The sequence below is a fragment of the Drosophila subpulchrella genome, chromosome 3L (genome assembly GCF_014743375.2).
Source record: "Drosophila subpulchrella strain 33 F10 #4 breed RU33 chromosome 3L, RU_Dsub_v1.1 Primary Assembly, whole genome shotgun sequence".
Lineage (NCBI taxonomy): Eukaryota > Metazoa > Arthropoda > Insecta > Diptera > Drosophilidae > Drosophila > Drosophila subpulchrella.
In genome coordinates, this window is record NC_050612.1 from 23,841,769 (window position 1) to 23,859,830 (window position 18,062).

The 18,062-nt window shown below is 41.6% G+C and overlaps 3 protein-coding genes across 12 annotated transcripts in view; 2 read left to right on the forward strand and 1 right to left on the reverse strand.

The window, feature by feature from the left end:
- Window positions 1-355: 355 nt before the first annotated feature.
- Window positions 356-3,009, reverse strand: LOC119553160 (glycine--tRNA ligase). The gene is made up of 2 exons (XM_037863394.1): window positions 2,856-3,009; window positions 356-2,767 (listed from the first exon to the last, which is right to left on the reverse strand). Exons 1-2 carry the CDS (start codon window positions 2,907-2,909, stop codon window positions 485-487), a joined length of 2,337 nt encoding a protein of 778 aa, XP_037719322.1. The 5' UTR covers window positions 2,910-3,009; the 3' UTR covers window positions 356-484.
- A 612-nt stretch (window positions 3,010-3,621) lies between these two features.
- On the forward strand, window positions 3,622-7,520 carry LOC119553161 (basic-leucine zipper transcription factor A). Its single transcript, XM_037863395.1, has 3 exons — window positions 3,622-3,649; window positions 3,760-3,858; window positions 5,011-7,520. The coding sequence occupies exon 3, from the start codon at window positions 5,083-5,085 to the stop codon at window positions 7,006-7,008; it is 1,926 nt and encodes a 641-aa protein (XP_037719323.1). The 5' UTR covers window positions 3,622-3,649; window positions 3,760-3,858; window positions 5,011-5,082; the 3' UTR covers window positions 7,009-7,520.
- Window positions 3,816-18,062, forward strand: part of LOC119553159 (pericentrin) — a 29,762-nt gene continuing 15,515 nt past the window's right edge. For 3 of the 10 annotated variants that reach the window (XM_037863382.1, XM_037863385.1, XM_037863387.1), the window contains exons 1-5: window positions 8,101-8,574; window positions 12,889-14,904; window positions 14,968-15,861; window positions 16,353-16,493; window positions 16,669-16,884. In XM_037863382.1, coding sequence (XP_037719310.1) covers window positions 8,548-8,574; window positions 12,889-14,904; window positions 14,968-15,861; window positions 16,353-16,493; window positions 16,669-16,884 — 3,294 coding nt within the window. In that variant the 5' untranslated portion in view covers window positions 8,101-8,547. Of the gene's footprint in view, window positions 3,859-8,099; window positions 8,575-9,774; window positions 9,959-12,888; window positions 14,905-14,967; window positions 15,862-16,352; window positions 16,494-16,668; window positions 16,885-18,062 lie in introns of those variants that run through there. The other 7 variants (XM_037863389.1, XM_037863391.1, XM_037863392.1 and 4 more) reach the window with 6 other exon arrangements.

Genomic DNA, 18,062 nt, shown 5'->3' on the forward strand with positions numbered 1-18,062 from the left:
TGGATTGTTTTATATAATTTCATTTATACTTCATTCGTAAAATGTTATTTTGTAACTTTATTGGAATCAATAATATTTATTTATGTATTGCACATCCTTAAAGTTTTTATCCCTTTTAAATCCCTTTAGTTCTTAGTGAGAAATTTTATCTTAACCGAAAAGAACAAATGATGTTTACAAAATTAGTAAACCGTTAAAAGTTCAATGCCTAATTGAACAAAATAGGCATGTTACATAAATATTTATTTTTTTTAAGAATAATCATAAATTTTCTTCTACCTGAAATTGGTATTAACAAGAAAAATTTAATGTTTTAAGAAGAAAAGGTAATTTTCCCAAAAAAAAGAAGACAAACTTTAATTTCAGCCTGCGAAGCATTAAATGTTGCATGTTTATTGAACTTTAAGCGTAGGTATAAAAGAAATAGAAAACGTTTCGACTCTGTAAATGCGTGTCAAGCGTGAGAAACTCGTCGATCAACCGGTTACTTGCTGCTGGCCTCCTGCTGCTCGAACAGAGGATACTGCTCGGTGACCTTCTCCCAGGAGGTTCGCGCCGTGGACAAGTCCTTGACCACGCCCACCACCTCCTCCAGTCCGACGCGCACCTGCTTCATGGTGTTCCGATCCCGCAGCGTCACCGTGTGCGGTTCCTTCAAAGTGTCAAAGTCGACGGTGATGCCGTAGGGAATGGCAATCTCATCCGTGCGGGCGTACCGCCTGCCAATGGAGCCGCTGGAATCGTCCACCTTGTGCGAAAGTTCCGCCTTGGTCAGGGCCGAGGAAAGTTTCTGGGTATAAGGCTGGAAGTCGGTATTGTTGGACAGCGGGAGGATGGAGCATTTGATGGGCGCCACCAAGGGAGGCAGGGTGAAGTAGCATCTCTGCTCGTCGCCATCGCGACACTGGAAGCTATGCTCCAGCAGGGAGTACATGATGCGACCAATGCCAAAGGACGGTTCCACCACACTCGGTATGAACTCCTCCACATGTACTGTTTTCGAAGAGTGCTTCACACTAATGGTGTCCTTGCCCAGCTCATGGCTCTGGCCATCGGCTGTGGTCAGCTTGTATTGACCATCGCCGGCCAACTGTTCCTCCACCTTGGTAATCTCCTCCAGCGACAGCTTGGCCAGCGCATCCGTAATGTTTTTGGCCTCCTTCTTGAATGTCTTGCCCAAAGCCTGCTTATTGGGCACAATCTCGCTGACCTCCACGGTTTTGGGAGCCGGCAACCGCTTCTCGGCCACCAAACGCACTCCAGTGGCCGCCGTATGTTGTCCCAAATCGTAGGCACTGCGATCGGCACAGCCCACGCACTCCACCCATCCGTAGGAAGTGAGGATCTCGGCATCCCAACAATCGCAGGCATAGTGAGCCATCTCATTGGACATGTGCTGGCGGAAACGCAAGCACTCCGCCTTGATGCCGATGGCCAAGAGGAACTGCTGGATCCGGGCCATGTAATAACCGAGGGTCTCGTTGGCCACCAGTTTAGTGGCCACAGCCTCGCCAATTTCCACTTGAGAGGCAGACTTTCCATCCATCTGGTTGCAGGCCGAGTAAAGGCTCATCTTCTCCGACTTGATATTACCGAATTTGGGATGATCCTTGAGCACGGGATCGCAGAAGTGCTCGATCTCCGCCATGGTGAACTCGCGCACGCGAATCAATCCCGACCTGGGTGAGATTTCATTGCGGAACGAGTTGCCAATCTGGGCCACCGCAAAGGGAAGCTTGCCCTGGTTGAATTCCAAAAGTCGCTTGAAGTTCACAAAGATGCCCTGGGCAGTTTCCGGCCGCAGGAAACCCTTCACCAAGCCAGTGGGTCCAATTTGGGTGGCAAACATCAGGTTGAATTCAATGGGCTCGGTCAAATCGTTGCCGGTTAAAGGAGATTTGATGTTGTATTTGGCCAGCACATCAGCCAGTTCCTGCTTGTTCAGGCCATCCAGCTTGATGATGATGTCCTCGCACTCGGCTTGCAGGGCGGGAGTGGCCTCCTTGGCCTTGGACAGCTTTTCCAGAGCCTGCTTGATGAGATGATCCAGGCGGAAGCACTCGCCGGTCTTGACATCCTTGACCATCAGGTCGGCAAATCGCTCCACATGACCAGAGGCCTTTAGCACAGGTTCAGGGGTCAGAATGGAGCAGTCCACCTCGAGCATTTGCTCTTCGAGAGCGAAATACTGACGCCACAGGGCCAGGATGTTGGACTTGAGGGCGCAGCCCATGGGTCCGAAGTCGTACTGGCCAGTGATGCCGCCATAGATGGCGAAACTCTGGTCGTAGAAGAAGCGGCGCTTGAGGAGATCCTCCATCTTTGCGCGATCGAAGCTCACAACACTGGGGGTCAGGGCGAGCTCCTTGTCCTCCAGCAGCTTCTTGCGGGCCTTCAGCTCGGCCACGGCCTTCTTAACATCCAATTCGGCGGCGCCCTTGGCCTTGAGGTCCCGCACCAGGTTGCCCTGCTCCTGGACGCGCTCCCGCAGAGGAGCCAACTGGGCCTCGATCTCAGGATTCGACATGATGAACTCGGCAGCTGCGGATCTTAGCTTGACCTTTCTATTCTGTTTCTTGGCGCCCCAAGTCGTGGGTGGTGTGGAAGATTGCGGGTGAGTGGTTGGCGGTGCGGCAGCGGGAGTTCCCTTTGTGGTGGTGGTGCAAAAAAACACTTTCGTGGCAATGTGCTCGCTCCACGTTTTTCTCGCTATCGGACTTCTCACGGCTGAGGTGGCGCTGCGCAGATGGGGTAGCGCTTTCAACAACTGCAATGACATAAAGACGGTTTTATTTTTCCAGCCGGAAAACACGAATTTATGTAATAAACCGTCCAATTGGCAACTGCCGAAATACCTTCACTTGCGGATGCAATTTCGTTCGTTGGATGAGTATTCCGTCAGCCGGCATACAACACTGCACTTGTGGGCGCTGCACAGCACTGTTTTCGGTTAGCAGCGCGGTCCAGAGATGAGCAATGTTAAGACCCGTGACAGGTCCTAAAAAGTGACTAGAAGTAATTGTCAAAGGAGAAGAAATGAAATTAAGTAAAGAGATCTGCTAATTTAAAAGATTTAAGCCTAAGGAAATTATGGTTTTCTTAATAAATAATTGTACTAGACCAAAGTTCTATTAAATCGTGTTTTGCAAATAATCCGATGTCTAATAAAGATAAAAAAATAAAGATAATATTAAAGAAATAAATTAAAATGCTTAAATTTGTTAGTCGTAATTTTATTATCTTAAAAGTTAGTCATTCTGTGTTCACGGTTCCCGTTTCAGTGATTATCTCCCTCCTAATTCGCTAACATAGCGATCATTTGCCGCTAACAGCACGAAAGGTGCCCGGTCGCTTTCCAACACTGTCCGCGGTGCGTATGTGTGCGTGCAGTTTTTGTTTAATTATGTAGGCGCAGCATTGCAATCTGTTTTCTTGCGAGTTTTTCCGTATAATTTGCTCAATTTATGATTTAGTTAAGCCGAGCTCAAGTGCCCCACACCCCAATTGCTCAAACGCGTAGCGCACAAATTGAAAAGCACGCAGCTAAAGTGGAAAATAACAGTAGTTTTCTTGGTTTTCCTGTGAGAGGACGCGGCGTTGCAACAACAGCGACGCTATGCGACCGCATTTCGAGCGATAAAACGGAAAGGTGTGCTCCTCTCTTCCATTTTCTCTCACCTGAGTAACTACTACCACTAATAATCCAGCCAATTTGCCGAAATTGTAATTGCAAACAATTAAAAATTAACTCATTCACAGGCGCTGCCCAGCATAACGGTTCTTGTTTGTTTTTACGACGTCAGAAGAAGAAGAAGCAGCAGCAGCAGCGGCAACAGCAACAACAAAGGTCTTCGTTTGGTGAGTTAAAAGTTGTTTTTGTTTTTACCGTTTTCCGTTCTTGACCTGTTTTTTTGTTGTTGTTCTTGTTTTTATGCGTGTGTGTGTGGGCCAATCGATCTGTTTAAATTATGCATTATAATTTATATATTTGTTAGTCATAAGCGTAGTTGTCTGTACATGTATGCGTGCACCATTAAAAAACATGCACAGTGGAGGTTCTTTAATTAGAAACCAACCCCCACAGTGAAAACTATTGGAGATGCGGAGAAAAACCAGTTTGGTTCCTCTCAGCGAGCATTCACTGTAGTAGCCGCACTTAATTCAACGACTTTTGCACGTTTGATATTAAGTCATCGCCGGCTATGAAGGCCACAACAACAACAACAATAACAAGACTGTACAAAAAAAGTTATAAGAAAAACACACACAACAAACAAATAACACCTCATCGAGCTTCTCTATGTTTGGGTTAATGTTGTGGCCATTTTTTGGAGAGGGTTCGCTTCAAGGTTTACAGTGGTTGTGGTGCGTGATGAAACGGGTTGGAATCGGAAACAAACAAAAACTAAGTCTGTACATACAACAAAGAGCATCCCAATAATCTAGTGCACGTCTCTAATGCAAAAAGCTAACTCTGAACTAAAATCATTTTGGGGTACTCACCAGATCTGATACTGAGTTATGTTACATTATATTACAACATACTGTTCGACAGTATAATTATTAAAATCATATTTATGAAATCCCAAAAAAAAACGTAGATATATAAAAATCTTAATATAATATAATAATAAAGTCTATACGTTTCTAGAATCATTGTAAAATCATTTCGGATATAACTAAAAAGTTCATATATCTTTTTTATATAAAAAATATTTCTACTTATATAAAGTCCCAAAAAAAATATTCAAAACCCATAACTAAAGGGTCTTAATATGAGCCAATAGCTTTGAACTCTCTAATATCATATAACAAAAAGAATGATAGTAAAAATATTCAGGTATTATAAAAAGAAATGATAGTAAAAATATTCAGGTATTAAGCTAACAACATGATTTTGGAACATATAGTATCAGATCTTGATGAATACCCCGAACTAAAACCCTTCATAAATTACATACAAAATCCAGCTAAGGAGGCGACTGATCAAAGACTGCTTGTCTTTTCTAGGATCCCCCGATATATCAAAACCCGCACCTACAACCCACCAACGAAGCCGACGAACCCAAGCAACCACTGGCGATGCAATTGAAAGCGCCCAAGAGCAGAAATATGGCCAGTCTTAAAGATGAAGAACAGGCGGCAACTACAAGCAACTCCACGAACCACCTCAACAACAACAACAACAATAACACGAATAATATAAACAATAACCACAGCAGCAGTAGCCACCACCACCACAACAACAACAACAACAAAAACGAGGATGATCGAAAGGTTAGGAGGGAAAATCTGGAGGCCAGGAAACAGGCATTGGAGCAGCGCCTGAGCGAAAAGAGCTGGCTGCTGCAGCAAATTCAGAAACAGGAGACGGCCATTATCAATGGCAATTATGAACAGATGACAATCAATGAGTTTTTCGTGCAACTGGCCCAGCAGTACAAACATGAACAGCAGCACCCGGCTTTGGTCAGGGAAAACAGCTTGATTCTCAGAAGGAAACAAAGCACGACGAGCCGAGAAAGTAGGGAAAGTCAGATGACCAACAACAATAACAATCGCCAGTCGGAAACGCTATCGAATCGCAGTTCAGAATACGACAATTACCAGCCCTCATCGTCGGCGGGGGCGGGCGATATGCTGGTAATAGGCGTGGCCCAGCAGCAGGCGCAACAACAACCGCCGCTGGTGAAGAGCGCCCTGAAGAAGCGACCCACACCCACGCCCAGTCAAATGCAATATATGCGCCAGCAGCATCAGCAACAAGCGCATCTGGCAATGAATATGAACTACCAGAGATCACAGCCGGATGTCATATCCATGTACTCGGCAAACTCCTCGAATGTGGCCACTTTAAGGCAACCGCCGCAAGTGGCTCCCCAACAGCAGCCAATTATAGTGCAGTGCGATAAGTATTACTTATCGCCCACCCATCAAAGTTACAATGAGGGTGGCTTCATCAAATCAAGTCAGAACATCAAGAAATATGTTTCACCTCTGGCTTCGCCCAGCAATCATAGCTATGAGCATCAGCAGCAGCGTAATCCTTTGCATCATCAGCGACAACTGGATGCAATATCCTTGGCTCCCAGCTACGTCTCTGTGGATATGGAGGCAGCCCAGCATCAGCAGCAATACCGCTGGCGTTCTCAGTCACACATAGCACCATTAACACCTCCGCAATTGGGTATAATCGAAGTTAAATCGCATTCCAGCGATATGCTGGCGGTGCCCATGCCACCCAGTCGCTATCCGCCGCACGATGAGATCTCATTGTCCTCCTCATCGACGACCATTGAAAAGAAGCCCAAGTCGAAGCAGTGGATGGAATCGTCGCTAGACGGACCGGCTGTTATAAGGCAGATGGATTCACAACCGCACAGTCCAGCTGGAAGCAGTAATGGCAGTAGTAATCCCGGAGCAGCAGCCATGGTATTGAGTAAACCCCGCGCCAAACTCTCCTCTCAATCGATGTCGGTAGCGGGTCGTCACTATTCCATGTCCAACCAGCGGCCAACACCGAACTATCCAAGTGCAAGCTATGCGGTGAATACCAGTTCAAAAGCTTTGCTCAGTCAGTCGACATCGTACCTCAACGCTATGGAACAGACTTTGGGAATTTCTGTATCGTATCCACTGGAACCACTGGATATACCGGCGCTTAGAAATCTACCACCAAAACCAAGTCAAATGCAGCAGCCCACACCGCCACCAAGACCACCACCTGCAAATCAGGGTCAAAACCAGAATCTGAATCACAGTGGGAGTGGTATTGCATCCGGGCATGGACATGGCAATGCTGTGCAAACAGCTTTGGTATCACCGCCTTTAACCGTGGCCACGGCCAGTTTATCGCCGGAAATTCGCATCGAGTCGCCAAAGAACATGACCGTAGTGCAGCAGGCCACTTTCCAGCCATATAAAGAAGTGACCAAACCCTTTGAGATGTCTGATTTCTACAAATACTCCACCAAGTTCAAACAAAAGGAGGGCGGCAATCCCAATTGACCTATAAGGTTATACGGGATTTACATAAATTTCTCCCTTTTTATGTGATTAACTAAACTAATTTTGTACAAAGCTCAAATTGTTGGACGCCTTTCGAATTTAAAGTTCGTTAGCCAAATTATTTAGGACAAAGGACTAACTGAATATTAATTAAACACATAAATGCTCTGTCAAACTGAACACAGACTTATGAAGAGCAATTTATCGAGTGACATTTACAATTTGTATTGCATTTTTTAAATACAAAAAGGAAACAGGACAATACTAGCCCCGCGGGGAACAGAAAACCGCCTTACGACTGGATGCCTAGAAAATATGGAAATATTTAATAGAATTAAATGGACTTTCAAAACAATAACTGACTAGCAATTGTTAAACAGTGTATTACAGAATATATTTACACTAATCGAATGATATTTTTGTATGAATATACTGATTGGATACTGGTATATTCAGTTCTTTAAGACTAACTATTGACAAGCAATAACAAATAGATGTAAATAAATTTTTGATATTAACATGTATATTCGTTTTAAATTCGTTTTTATTGCATTCAAGACATTCTTGAGGGTATCTGCCATAACAACTCTTGTAGTAGATATTTTATGATGCTATAAATTTAGAGATATTACCAATTAGGCATTTTTCAGATAATTAAAATTAGAAGGAAGTTGTATCTTTTCTACGCCTACAAATAGAAGTCCCATAAATGTTTTCACACTTCCTTAAATTATTCCTTATCACATACTTCTTGTAAATGCCAAATCTTTGCTTGAAACGTATTTATAGAACAGCTGATAAAACTTAATTACTGTCCTCCCCTTTCATCTCATAGATTTCTCTTTGTTTCTCCCTCGAAATGAGGATTTCTATAATGAATTCTCTTTTTCTCTGTTTGACTCTCCCCATTTCGATGGCACTGCAACAGTTTTTGTTTACGATTGATTATTTTTAAACAATCTTGTGTTGTGCTTCACTGAGCGTTACAGTATTTGGGAGTGGAGAAACAGAGAGGGTTTATCCCCCGAGACCCAAAAATAAAAGACTCTTCGCAATGGATTTGGTTCTCAGTTGCATCGCGCTCGCGTTTACGTGCAACTGTTTCAGATCGGTTGCACTAAATATTTTTTTATTTTCAATTTAACGTTATTTTTCTCCCTCGAGGAGTACTACAAAATTGTATAATGTTCGATTAAAAGTCGTAGTTTTAGTAGCTAGTTTTCCCCTTATTGTGTTGTCTTAGTGTAGAATTTTAAAATTCGAAAATATTTCAAATTTTACGTAAAGTATCCAACATAACCTACAAAATTAGTCGTTGTTGTGAGTGCGTTTGTGTTTCTAAGCAAATCAACCTGAAAGAAAATTAAGAAATATCGTGTCCCCAAAATCTCATCGTAAACATCAACAAGAAAATGGATCGCATATGGGCCGCATCTAAGACGTATAGAAATATGCACAACTGACAGGCGCAAGTGTCAACAAAGGCGGCCAAAAAGCCAGGGAATAGGCCATAAATTATTTGGTTCAAGTGCAGCCACCATGAATCTGTACACTCTATACGATTGGGTAAGCCGAAACAAGCACGGGAATCCATTAAAGTATTAACCCGTTGGAGAGCATAGAACATCCATCATTTTCGCTCGCGGAATGTTCTTTATACGATCCACAAAATGTAGGAGGAGTACGCCTTGAAATTTATTTATTTTTCTGAACATACGATCCACAAACAGAGCGGGTTGTTTTTTAAGTGTGTTTACAAATGAAATCGAAATTGAATGCGCCTTTGAACTTTCGATTAGACGACCACCAGGCCCTTCAGAAAATGTTCAACAAACTACAGTGGGAACCACTTATTACAAAATATGAGATTAAATAAAATTTGTTATATCTTTTTCAAAATGATTTTACTTTATTAGATGTTTGCCCTACAAAGTATGCAACACGTTTCACTCACTAGGTGTACGTTATTTTATGGTCCCTGATATAAATTTTCTTTAATTATATTTGCTACATTTATTTATTCTAGTTATTTTGCCATTTCATTTAAAAATTCTTAAGAACTTGAATTTATGTATGTTCCTTTAAAAACTTTAATGAATATCTATTTATTTTTCAACCTAAGAATTTTTAAAAACGAAAATATTCTTACTAAAATAGGAAGTTAGAGCTAGAAATTCTTTTCTAATGATACTATTTTGAATATAAATAACTATTAAGTAAAATATAAGGAAAGTAAGAGCAACATCGAAACATTTTTTGTTGCTTTAAGAAATTTGCTTCGGATGATCCGTAAAAAATTTAGAAATACATAATACATATTACTATAACAATATATACATATTTTTGGTTGTGACCTTAAGTTTTATCAACTGTATGGGAATATACTTTGGCTTATCAAAATCTCGCCATCAACATTCTGGCAACAAATGTTGCCCACACAACACACTGGCGCGTTTTATGTTCCACATACAAATTTTGTTTATAAATAAAAAATGGGAGCGACGAACATTCGGTGCACGGAACCGCTTGGAACCGCGTTGCAAATTTCCGCGGCACTCGCTCTCGACCGCTCGTGCTCTCCGGGGCTGCTCTTTTCCAACGCTTTTCTTTTGATTTTCCTCGGATTGAGTGACTGATTTCAATTGAATGTCTCTTCTGGCGTTTTATTTATAAAAGAACTTGCACTGCAGGCGGTCGCGTCGCTCGCCTTTCGGTTTCCCGCACATTTATAGCTCTAAAAAGATAAAAGTGCAGTGCCAGTGCCTATAAAGTTGTTTAAACGATATCCACCAGCCATTTACATATACGTAAAACTTTGCACAATGTAACTCATAATAGCGATTGTCGATATATGGACTTTTTAAGTGACTGTAAATTGCATTTAATTGAGATAACTTCATCGCTGAATTGAATCGAATGAGAGGCGCACAGCGAAATGGGGAAATTGCATGTGAGTTTTGGTCGGCAACGTGATCTTTAACATCCCCCGGTGACATTTGCATCACTCGACACCCAAAGTGTGCTAATATCATTTGAAACCGTCTGATAATTAGCCACATTAGTGATCGTTATAGTATTCAGGGGGATATCTATGAATTTAGTAACATAAAGATTGAAAAATATGTTTTTTTTTTGGAAAATATTACCACAAAATGTTATACTTTCTACAATCTCATTTTTTAATAGTTTGAAATCGTTAAACACATTTGCAATTATTTGACTTTTTAAAAAATATTTAAGTGTTTTTTGAAAATATCATATATATCATAAATAAGCATCATTAAAAAATTGGGTAATATTTATTTAATTTTATTAAATTTAGTTAGTCCATGTATTATATTCCCAATCTGGCTTTTGGGGTCTATTTAAATGTCTTGAAATAATATTCTTTTTTATTTTCTGAATAACTTAGCAACAAAAGCTTTCAAGAATAAGAACTAAAATGACGCCTCTAAAATGATATAACCTTTTCAGTAACAACGCAAAAGAAAATCCTTTTCCTAAATCCATTTTACCTTTGTTCGACATATTTCACTGTCAATTTTTCGCCGGGCAAAGCTATTAATTTAATCATTTTCGCCAATATGCGTGCCATTATTGAGGGTTTATCGACAATATCTTATGGAAAATCAAAGGAAAGGCGGCAGCACCATTAACAGAGACGTTGGGCTAGGTCCTGCGCCCCTTTTCCTTTTTTTGGGGGGGAGTGCCATTGTTGTTATTAGTCGGCGAAGTGCAAAAACCTCCGACGATCCACCTGAAATGTGTGTCACACCCAAACAACGGCCCCCAAAAGAGGACCAAACTATAGCAACAAATTGAAATTATTGCAAGAAGGTGGGAAGAACTTTCGCTTTCGCTTTGCCGTACAACAAGGCACGCACACTTGAAGAAAATCCGTTGTCATGGTTATGGTGGCAAACTTGTTATCCCGATATCCTTATCGCTGGGATGGGACTTCCTCCTGCCTGGTTTGTCTTTAACCTGACAAGTTCAAGGACGTTCAAATTACCATGTGGCCAGGAATTGGAACAGCTTTTCACAAATATTTTTCGCTAGTATTCTGAAAACTTTGTCAAGCGTTACGGCCTGACCTACATGTCGTATGAGGAATGTGAAAAATATGATGCCATTTGCAAATGTTCAATACAGTAGTTACTGGGATTGTTTGATATAGTATTATATTTGAAAATAAAGAAAAGAGGATATAAGAGGATTATAATTTGATTTAACAAATTATAATATTAGAAACATCATTATGATTGTATAGATTTATGTCAAGATCTAAAGCAAAACAATTTTAGCTTAAATTATATTTTTAAATATTGGGTTTTTAAAGATTATTAAATCAAAAACCATTTGCATATAACCTACATCTACTGTATGATCCACGCAATAAGTTCAAATAATTCGATTATTCTACCATCGAATGCATTGCCTTGGCACATGTCTATATATAATAGAATGCACCCGATCTAATTAGATCTCCAGCTGTGAAAAATGTAATTGGAAAATGCCTTAAAAATTCCCCACTCGATTGGGGAACGGATGCATGTGTGGCACACGTTTCGAACACCTTCAAACGCATACATCAGCCGAGTGGACAGAGTCGTATTTCTTAATTAATGTGGGCAAGTCCAAAAATAAATAACTCAGGCATATGCAACTCCTCCGCGAAGCGAACTTTATTACCAAACATAAAGATGCCTCAAATGTTTCTAATTATAATTAAAAGGGAAACCAACGACTGACACAGCTGCAATCCATCAAAGAATGGCTGTGGTGGGGGAATAGTTTTCCCTTCTCCAAAAGATAGCCACCGATCCACACTTGAGATGCAGGTCAATTTGAAATTAAATGTTGCCAAACAGACATCATCCATATCTTCTCTTGTTTTCCAATCGCATTTGTTTACGTAATAAAGTCGCCTTTTAATACCGTTTGCCCAAGTTTAGTGGGCCACAAAGACTACGACTGCGACTGCGGACCCCGAAAAGAATCCTCACAATGCGTCTCGGACGTTGACAACTGGGTGACATCATTAAATCGAATCAAAATCTAGAAAATAAATTTATGGCGGCAGACGCGTGTTGCCTCAAACTCAAGTGGCACGGCCTGGTGGCACAACAAGTGGGCCAACGAAAAATTAAAACTAGCTCTTGTTTTCATTTGTTATTCAAACAAATCCGAATGTTCAACGATTCTGAGGGCGGTGAAATGTTATAAGACGAATGTCTTTTTTAAATGGTAAAATATCTTGGGTGATAAATTGTATTTTCAGTCAATCTTTCACTAATAATGTTGGCAACAACTATGTAACTTATTAGTTAATTAAACTGCAATATAGAAATCCATTTGATACGTAATTCAAAATATTTTGGTATAAGAAATACAAATATCAACATTTATTATTTAGTAAAAATAGGCCCAGAAGATTAAAAGAATCCCCATATGGGACAAAAATTAGTATTTTAAGGTAATTTACAGAAAAAAATAAAAATATTACAATTATAAAATGTGTATTGGGCAAAAAAAACTACATCTATATCTTAGTTTGTGAATTATCTTCTAGTTTTAAGGGACTGCAAATACTGGTTATTGTTTTTTGAATACTTGGGATCGACAGACAATTAAGAGATTAGCTTCATAATGATCCTAATGAACCATTTTTGTATCTCTTAAATTTTTTTAAAATGTTTGTTTTTAAATATTACCTAAAATAATACTTCAATTCCGCATATTTCCTTATTTTCTGATTGATTTTCTGTTTGGTTTTATTGCAAAATTTTGAAGAGTTGTTCATCAAAGAAATACGTTTGCAATAGATTTCGGAGAAACTTAAATACAATGGCCATTAATATTACTTTATTTACATTACAGATCACATCATTGCTCCGTCCGCCCGGCGCCAGTGTAAGCTACAAGGCGATCGAGGCGTCGGCTCTCGAAGAGTTGCCAGCAACATCATCATCGGCAACAGCAACATCCACAGCAGCAACATCAGTGCCGGCAGCAACATTGCGCGCCACTGGAGCGGCAGCAACTTGTGTGGAAGTTGAGTTCATACCCACGCTAAATTTTATATTTGAGAAGCCAACTTCGTTCAGTGAGCAACAGTCTCCGGAGAATTCTGAACATGTGGCCCCTGGTGCGTCCGATAAGGAACCTGCAGATGATTGCGACTCCGACAATGACTCCACACACACTTATATAATATCGCGGAGCAGCTGGACAGAGGTCACATCGAGTAGCACACCATATGCGGTCACGTCCACGGACACCGCCGAACTATTGAGGCGACAGAACAATCTCAGTCTCACGGAGGAGGATCAGTCGGTGTCGTCGTTTAGCATTGAACAACCCACCAGTTCCATGACCATTGACATGGCCGAGCAACAGACAACAAGAACCACAACGACGGGGACGACCACGACGAGTAGTGCCGATGTTGTGGCCACAACCGCCACGACAACAACCACAACTAGCAGTAGCATAGAGGAGGAGATCGAGGAAGCCATCGAGATCAGTGAGGTGGAGGAACAATTAAACTCCCCACTGGAATCTCTATCGGAGGCAGCTGCCTTTGCCCGGCCAAAGGATAAGCAATCAAGTGCCAAAAGTTTGAGCAGCAATCCGGATGGGGAAGAGGATGAGGATGCGGATGAGTTTCGTATCGATGATGCCCAGCTATCTGGCGGTCAATTGGCTCAGCATTTCCTGGTCGCCGATGAGGATGAGAGCGAGGAGGGCTCGGATCTTCCAGCTGCCTCCAAAGTGGAGGTGAGTCACTCCACCGATGATGATGACTTCGACATTAGTTTGCCTTTGGAGCAGAGGAAACCTGTGCATTCCCTGCACGAGGATGAGGAGTCAGTGGATCAAAGTTTGAGCAACCAAAGCACTACGGATGATGTTTCCGAATTGGTTGAGGAGCCAGTTCTGGAAAAGGGAGATAAAACCGAGGAAAGTGAGGCCATCAGTGCCAGTGCTCCTCAGGAAACTCAGGTCGATGAAAGTCAAATAACAGAAGAGCAGGATCATTCAATGGAAGAAATAGTGGCCACAAATGAATCTATCGAAGTGACATACGAAGCTGAGGAAACAGCAAATACGTCACACAAACAGGACTTAGTAACGGACTTGGATGAGGAGCAGGAGGATCGGGTAGAAGAGGTTACAAGGCCTACGTCTACGGTTGAAACCCTGAAGCTACCTCCGCTACAAGAACCTCAGATCATGGAACGTAAAACAGCTAAAGCTTTGCAAACTTTACGCTTGAAACCAGAGGCTCTTGAACCTTTAGAGCTAACCATTCTGGAAATAGATGACGATGAAGATGATGACGATGACGAAGAGAGTTCCCTGCAACTGATGAAGCTGCGGTTGATGGCCATGAATCAACAAATGATTACGGACAATGCTCCAAAACTTTCGCCCACGGAAGCAGAGCAAACACAAGTAAGCAGCAGCTCCAACAATTTGGAGCTCAAACAAATGGAGCGAGTGCCTCTCACAGAATTCTCCAAGGATGTTCTCGAGGATATCACCGAAGAAAGCGAGAGACTACTGTCCATGAGCACAACCATCGAAGAGGAACAAGATCCACCTTCCTTGTCCCTAGATGAATCCAAAACTCTACTACATGCAGGTGCCAGTAAGGCAGCAGGCAGTAGTTCCAGTTTGGTGAGCCTGAACATGCTCAAGCAATTGGAGGCCAAAGTACAGGAGCTACATACCCAACTGGAGACCAAGGACAACTGCCTGGCATCGCTGAATCTTCAACTTGAGGCGGCCAGAAGGGAATCCAGTGCGGGTCCAGCTTCGGCCAGGGATTCCAGTTCGCTGATGACCAACTCCACGGAGTATCGCACTCTACAGGATGAACTTGGCGGACCGGTAAGTAAATCTATTTTTTATTCCTTCTGTGAATATCTTATACAATATTGTTTTAACCCACAGACTTTGGATATTTATGTGGAGATGTCGCGAAGAGATGAGATGATTGCCAAACTAACCGATTCTCTGCAACAATCGCTGAGTGTGCGTGAAAAACTACAAGCGGATTCAGATCGTATGGGCGGCGAAGTGCAGAATTTGCGTCGCCAACTTCAGGAAACAATAGAGGCAGTGAAACGTTCGAGTGTCGTTTGGCCGGAACAGGAATGCAATCCCGGCCAGCGTCTCTCGGAGATTTCCATGGATCTAATCAGCGAAAGCGATGATGATTTGGATCGTCATTTTCTTACGGACAACGAGGAGCGCGGATCGCGGAGCTCCAAGGAGAGACAATTGCCTCAGTTCCAAGCCAACGAAGAATTGGGTCTGCAGGCCACAAATCCGGAGTGGACACCGGCATTTAGCAAGCAGATCGAGCAGTTCCACACCTATTTGCTGCCCACGGAGCAGCGCATCTTCCTAATGGTTCAGCGCAAGTTCGATGATTATTTGAACCAGCAGATTGCCCTATGTCGGGATTTAGGCGCCCAGGAGCTAAAGATTGCCCGCGATCAGTGGGAGAGCGAGAAGCAGAGCAGCGAACAGATCCAGCAGGCAGCGCATGCCAAGCAAATGGAGGAGCTGCGCAAGTACTTCGAGCACAAGTGCGCTGATCTGGAGAAGCAGTTCTCGGATGACGTCTTCTCGCACAAGTCGCAGCACCAAGCTGGAGACAGCTCCTCGGAGTGCTCTGAGGTGGATCAGCTGCCCGAGGAGTCGGCATCCGCGGTGGCCTCCAAGGAACCTTCGCCCCGCAAACGGAAGCGAGCTGAGCTGCTTCTGAGTCCTAGTCACAGGCAGATGACTCCCTGTGGATTGGACTCCCTGGGAGAGACTACTGGTCAAGCTGGCAAAGATGTAAGTGGGGGTCCCCTAGTCTTATTATGCATTTTTCTGTTTTTTCTAAATAACTAAATTACGTTTGAATCAGCTCTTTGACTAAAGCGTTGCAACTTTACTCCAAAAAGGTTATTAAAAAGTTTTAAATAAGAATATTTACATATTTGTGCACTGCATTTATGAATATAGCTATGTGTTTTTATAGATTTTTTTATGAGAACAGTATTTGTTTTTAATAATTACATACAAGTATGACGAGAAGCGAAGTTTCGAAAGTATTCTTATCATGTTTGCAAAAAAAAATTGTTTATAAACAAAGCAAAGGCAGAGATTGTTTTTTATATATTTTATTGTAATAAATAATGAGTGTTACATTTTTTATAAGTGTTATTTTAAAGTGAATCTCTTAATAGTGGGTTCGTCCAAAATGTTTATATTTTTAATGAATTATATGTATTAGATTTATATGTTGTACCATGTATTAATTTGTATATATTTATCTTTTGTAGAATTCTCCGGATATATCCGACCTGAAGATATTTTACCAATCGCATATTAAGGAGCTAAAACGCGCTCACGAGGATCAGGTGCGCAAGCTGAGCGATCGCATAAAGTTCTATGAACGCCGCCACGGTGACGATGACTACAAGGTGTGTATCAACCTCAAAATTAAATCTCATTTATTCATATCTATGCTTGTTTTGACTAACTGAGCTAACTGCATGTCCATTCTTGTTTTTCTCTCCGATTTTTATAACCCAATAAAATGAACTAATCCAATTGTAACTACCTGTAATCAACCCCCGAATGCGAAAACTAACCCAGCCCGCAACCGAATCGCCCACTGCTACCTGCCCGGAAAAGGGTCCCGAAGAGGGACTCGCGAATACCTCCCTGATCATCATCGATGAGGACGAGTTGAACTTTAATAACGAATCGCAGGTGATCCAGCGGATCATCGAGGAGTATGAAAGGAGGTTACAGGAGCAATTGGCGTTGGCTCGCCAGGACATCGCCACCGAGTTGGAGCAGCAGATTCAGGTGAGCTAAATAGGCGGATAGGCGCAGCAAGGCATGTGGCAAGGCATTTGTTGTTCAAACTCACGCATGATTTTTGTTACTCAAATCATAAGACATACCAAGTCATTTAACCGAAATTTACTTTACGTGTATATTGATAAATATTATTTTCAGCACCCAGTCGAACTTTTATTTTGTTTTTTATATTAGAAAACATACATTTTTGGAATCATTTAAAAATGCATATGACTTTCTTTTGTGTGAATTAAATACAAACAGATTTAATTAAGACCTTAAATAGGTAATTACGAATTCTTTCAATGCCCAAAGTAAACGTAGTTTGCGTGATTCACTTTAATGATTAGTCTAATCTTAAAGTATCTCCCTTGTAAAAATCTCTCGGCGAGCATAAATTATTTTTAAACGCGCTGCACGAAGCTCACATGAAAAAAACGTGCGAAATTTGTCAAGCAGCCAAATTCGCAAATGAAAGCAAGAGGAAAAATAAAAGGGGCTAAAAACAGAGCAACATGAAAATCATGCTGCCACAAACGTGTGCCAAAAGAACTTTCAACTCACTTCGAATTATGTAGCATTAAATCAGTGTGCACTTTGATACCTGGGCATGCCTCTATTTATACGCGCCAGTCAATGATCCCCTCGAGTCGTTGACAGATGCCTCAATCCTTTCCAGCAGCCGCATCGTTCCTCACAACCGCACCAAATATGGTGACCACGTGTCATCTGAGGGATGGGATAAATAGAGAAGACCTCCCCTCTGATGGCGCCTTACCGAGACACTTTTTGTTGTTCTTCTGTACGACACCAAAATAAATCCATCGAAGGTCAAAGACTGCTGGATATGCCATTGTGTTGACAGTGAATATTGATTAAAGGTCATATCGATGGGGAAAATATATTCTGTGAAAAGATCACAAAGGTTTTTTCAACTAAAAGGTAGAATAGGGATAGTAGGTTGCTTAATGAAGGGAGTAAAAATAAAGATCCGTTTCCATGAATCCAATTAAATGATCCAAAGCGAGTATTAGCATATTATAAAAATACATATTATAAAAATGATGAATTAATTATAACAAGAGTTAAAATTTAATGTATATTGTTAGACACCAAATATTTTCAAGTTTCCAACTGCATTTTTTTAATATCATATGTAGAAGATCTTATTCAACTAATATCTA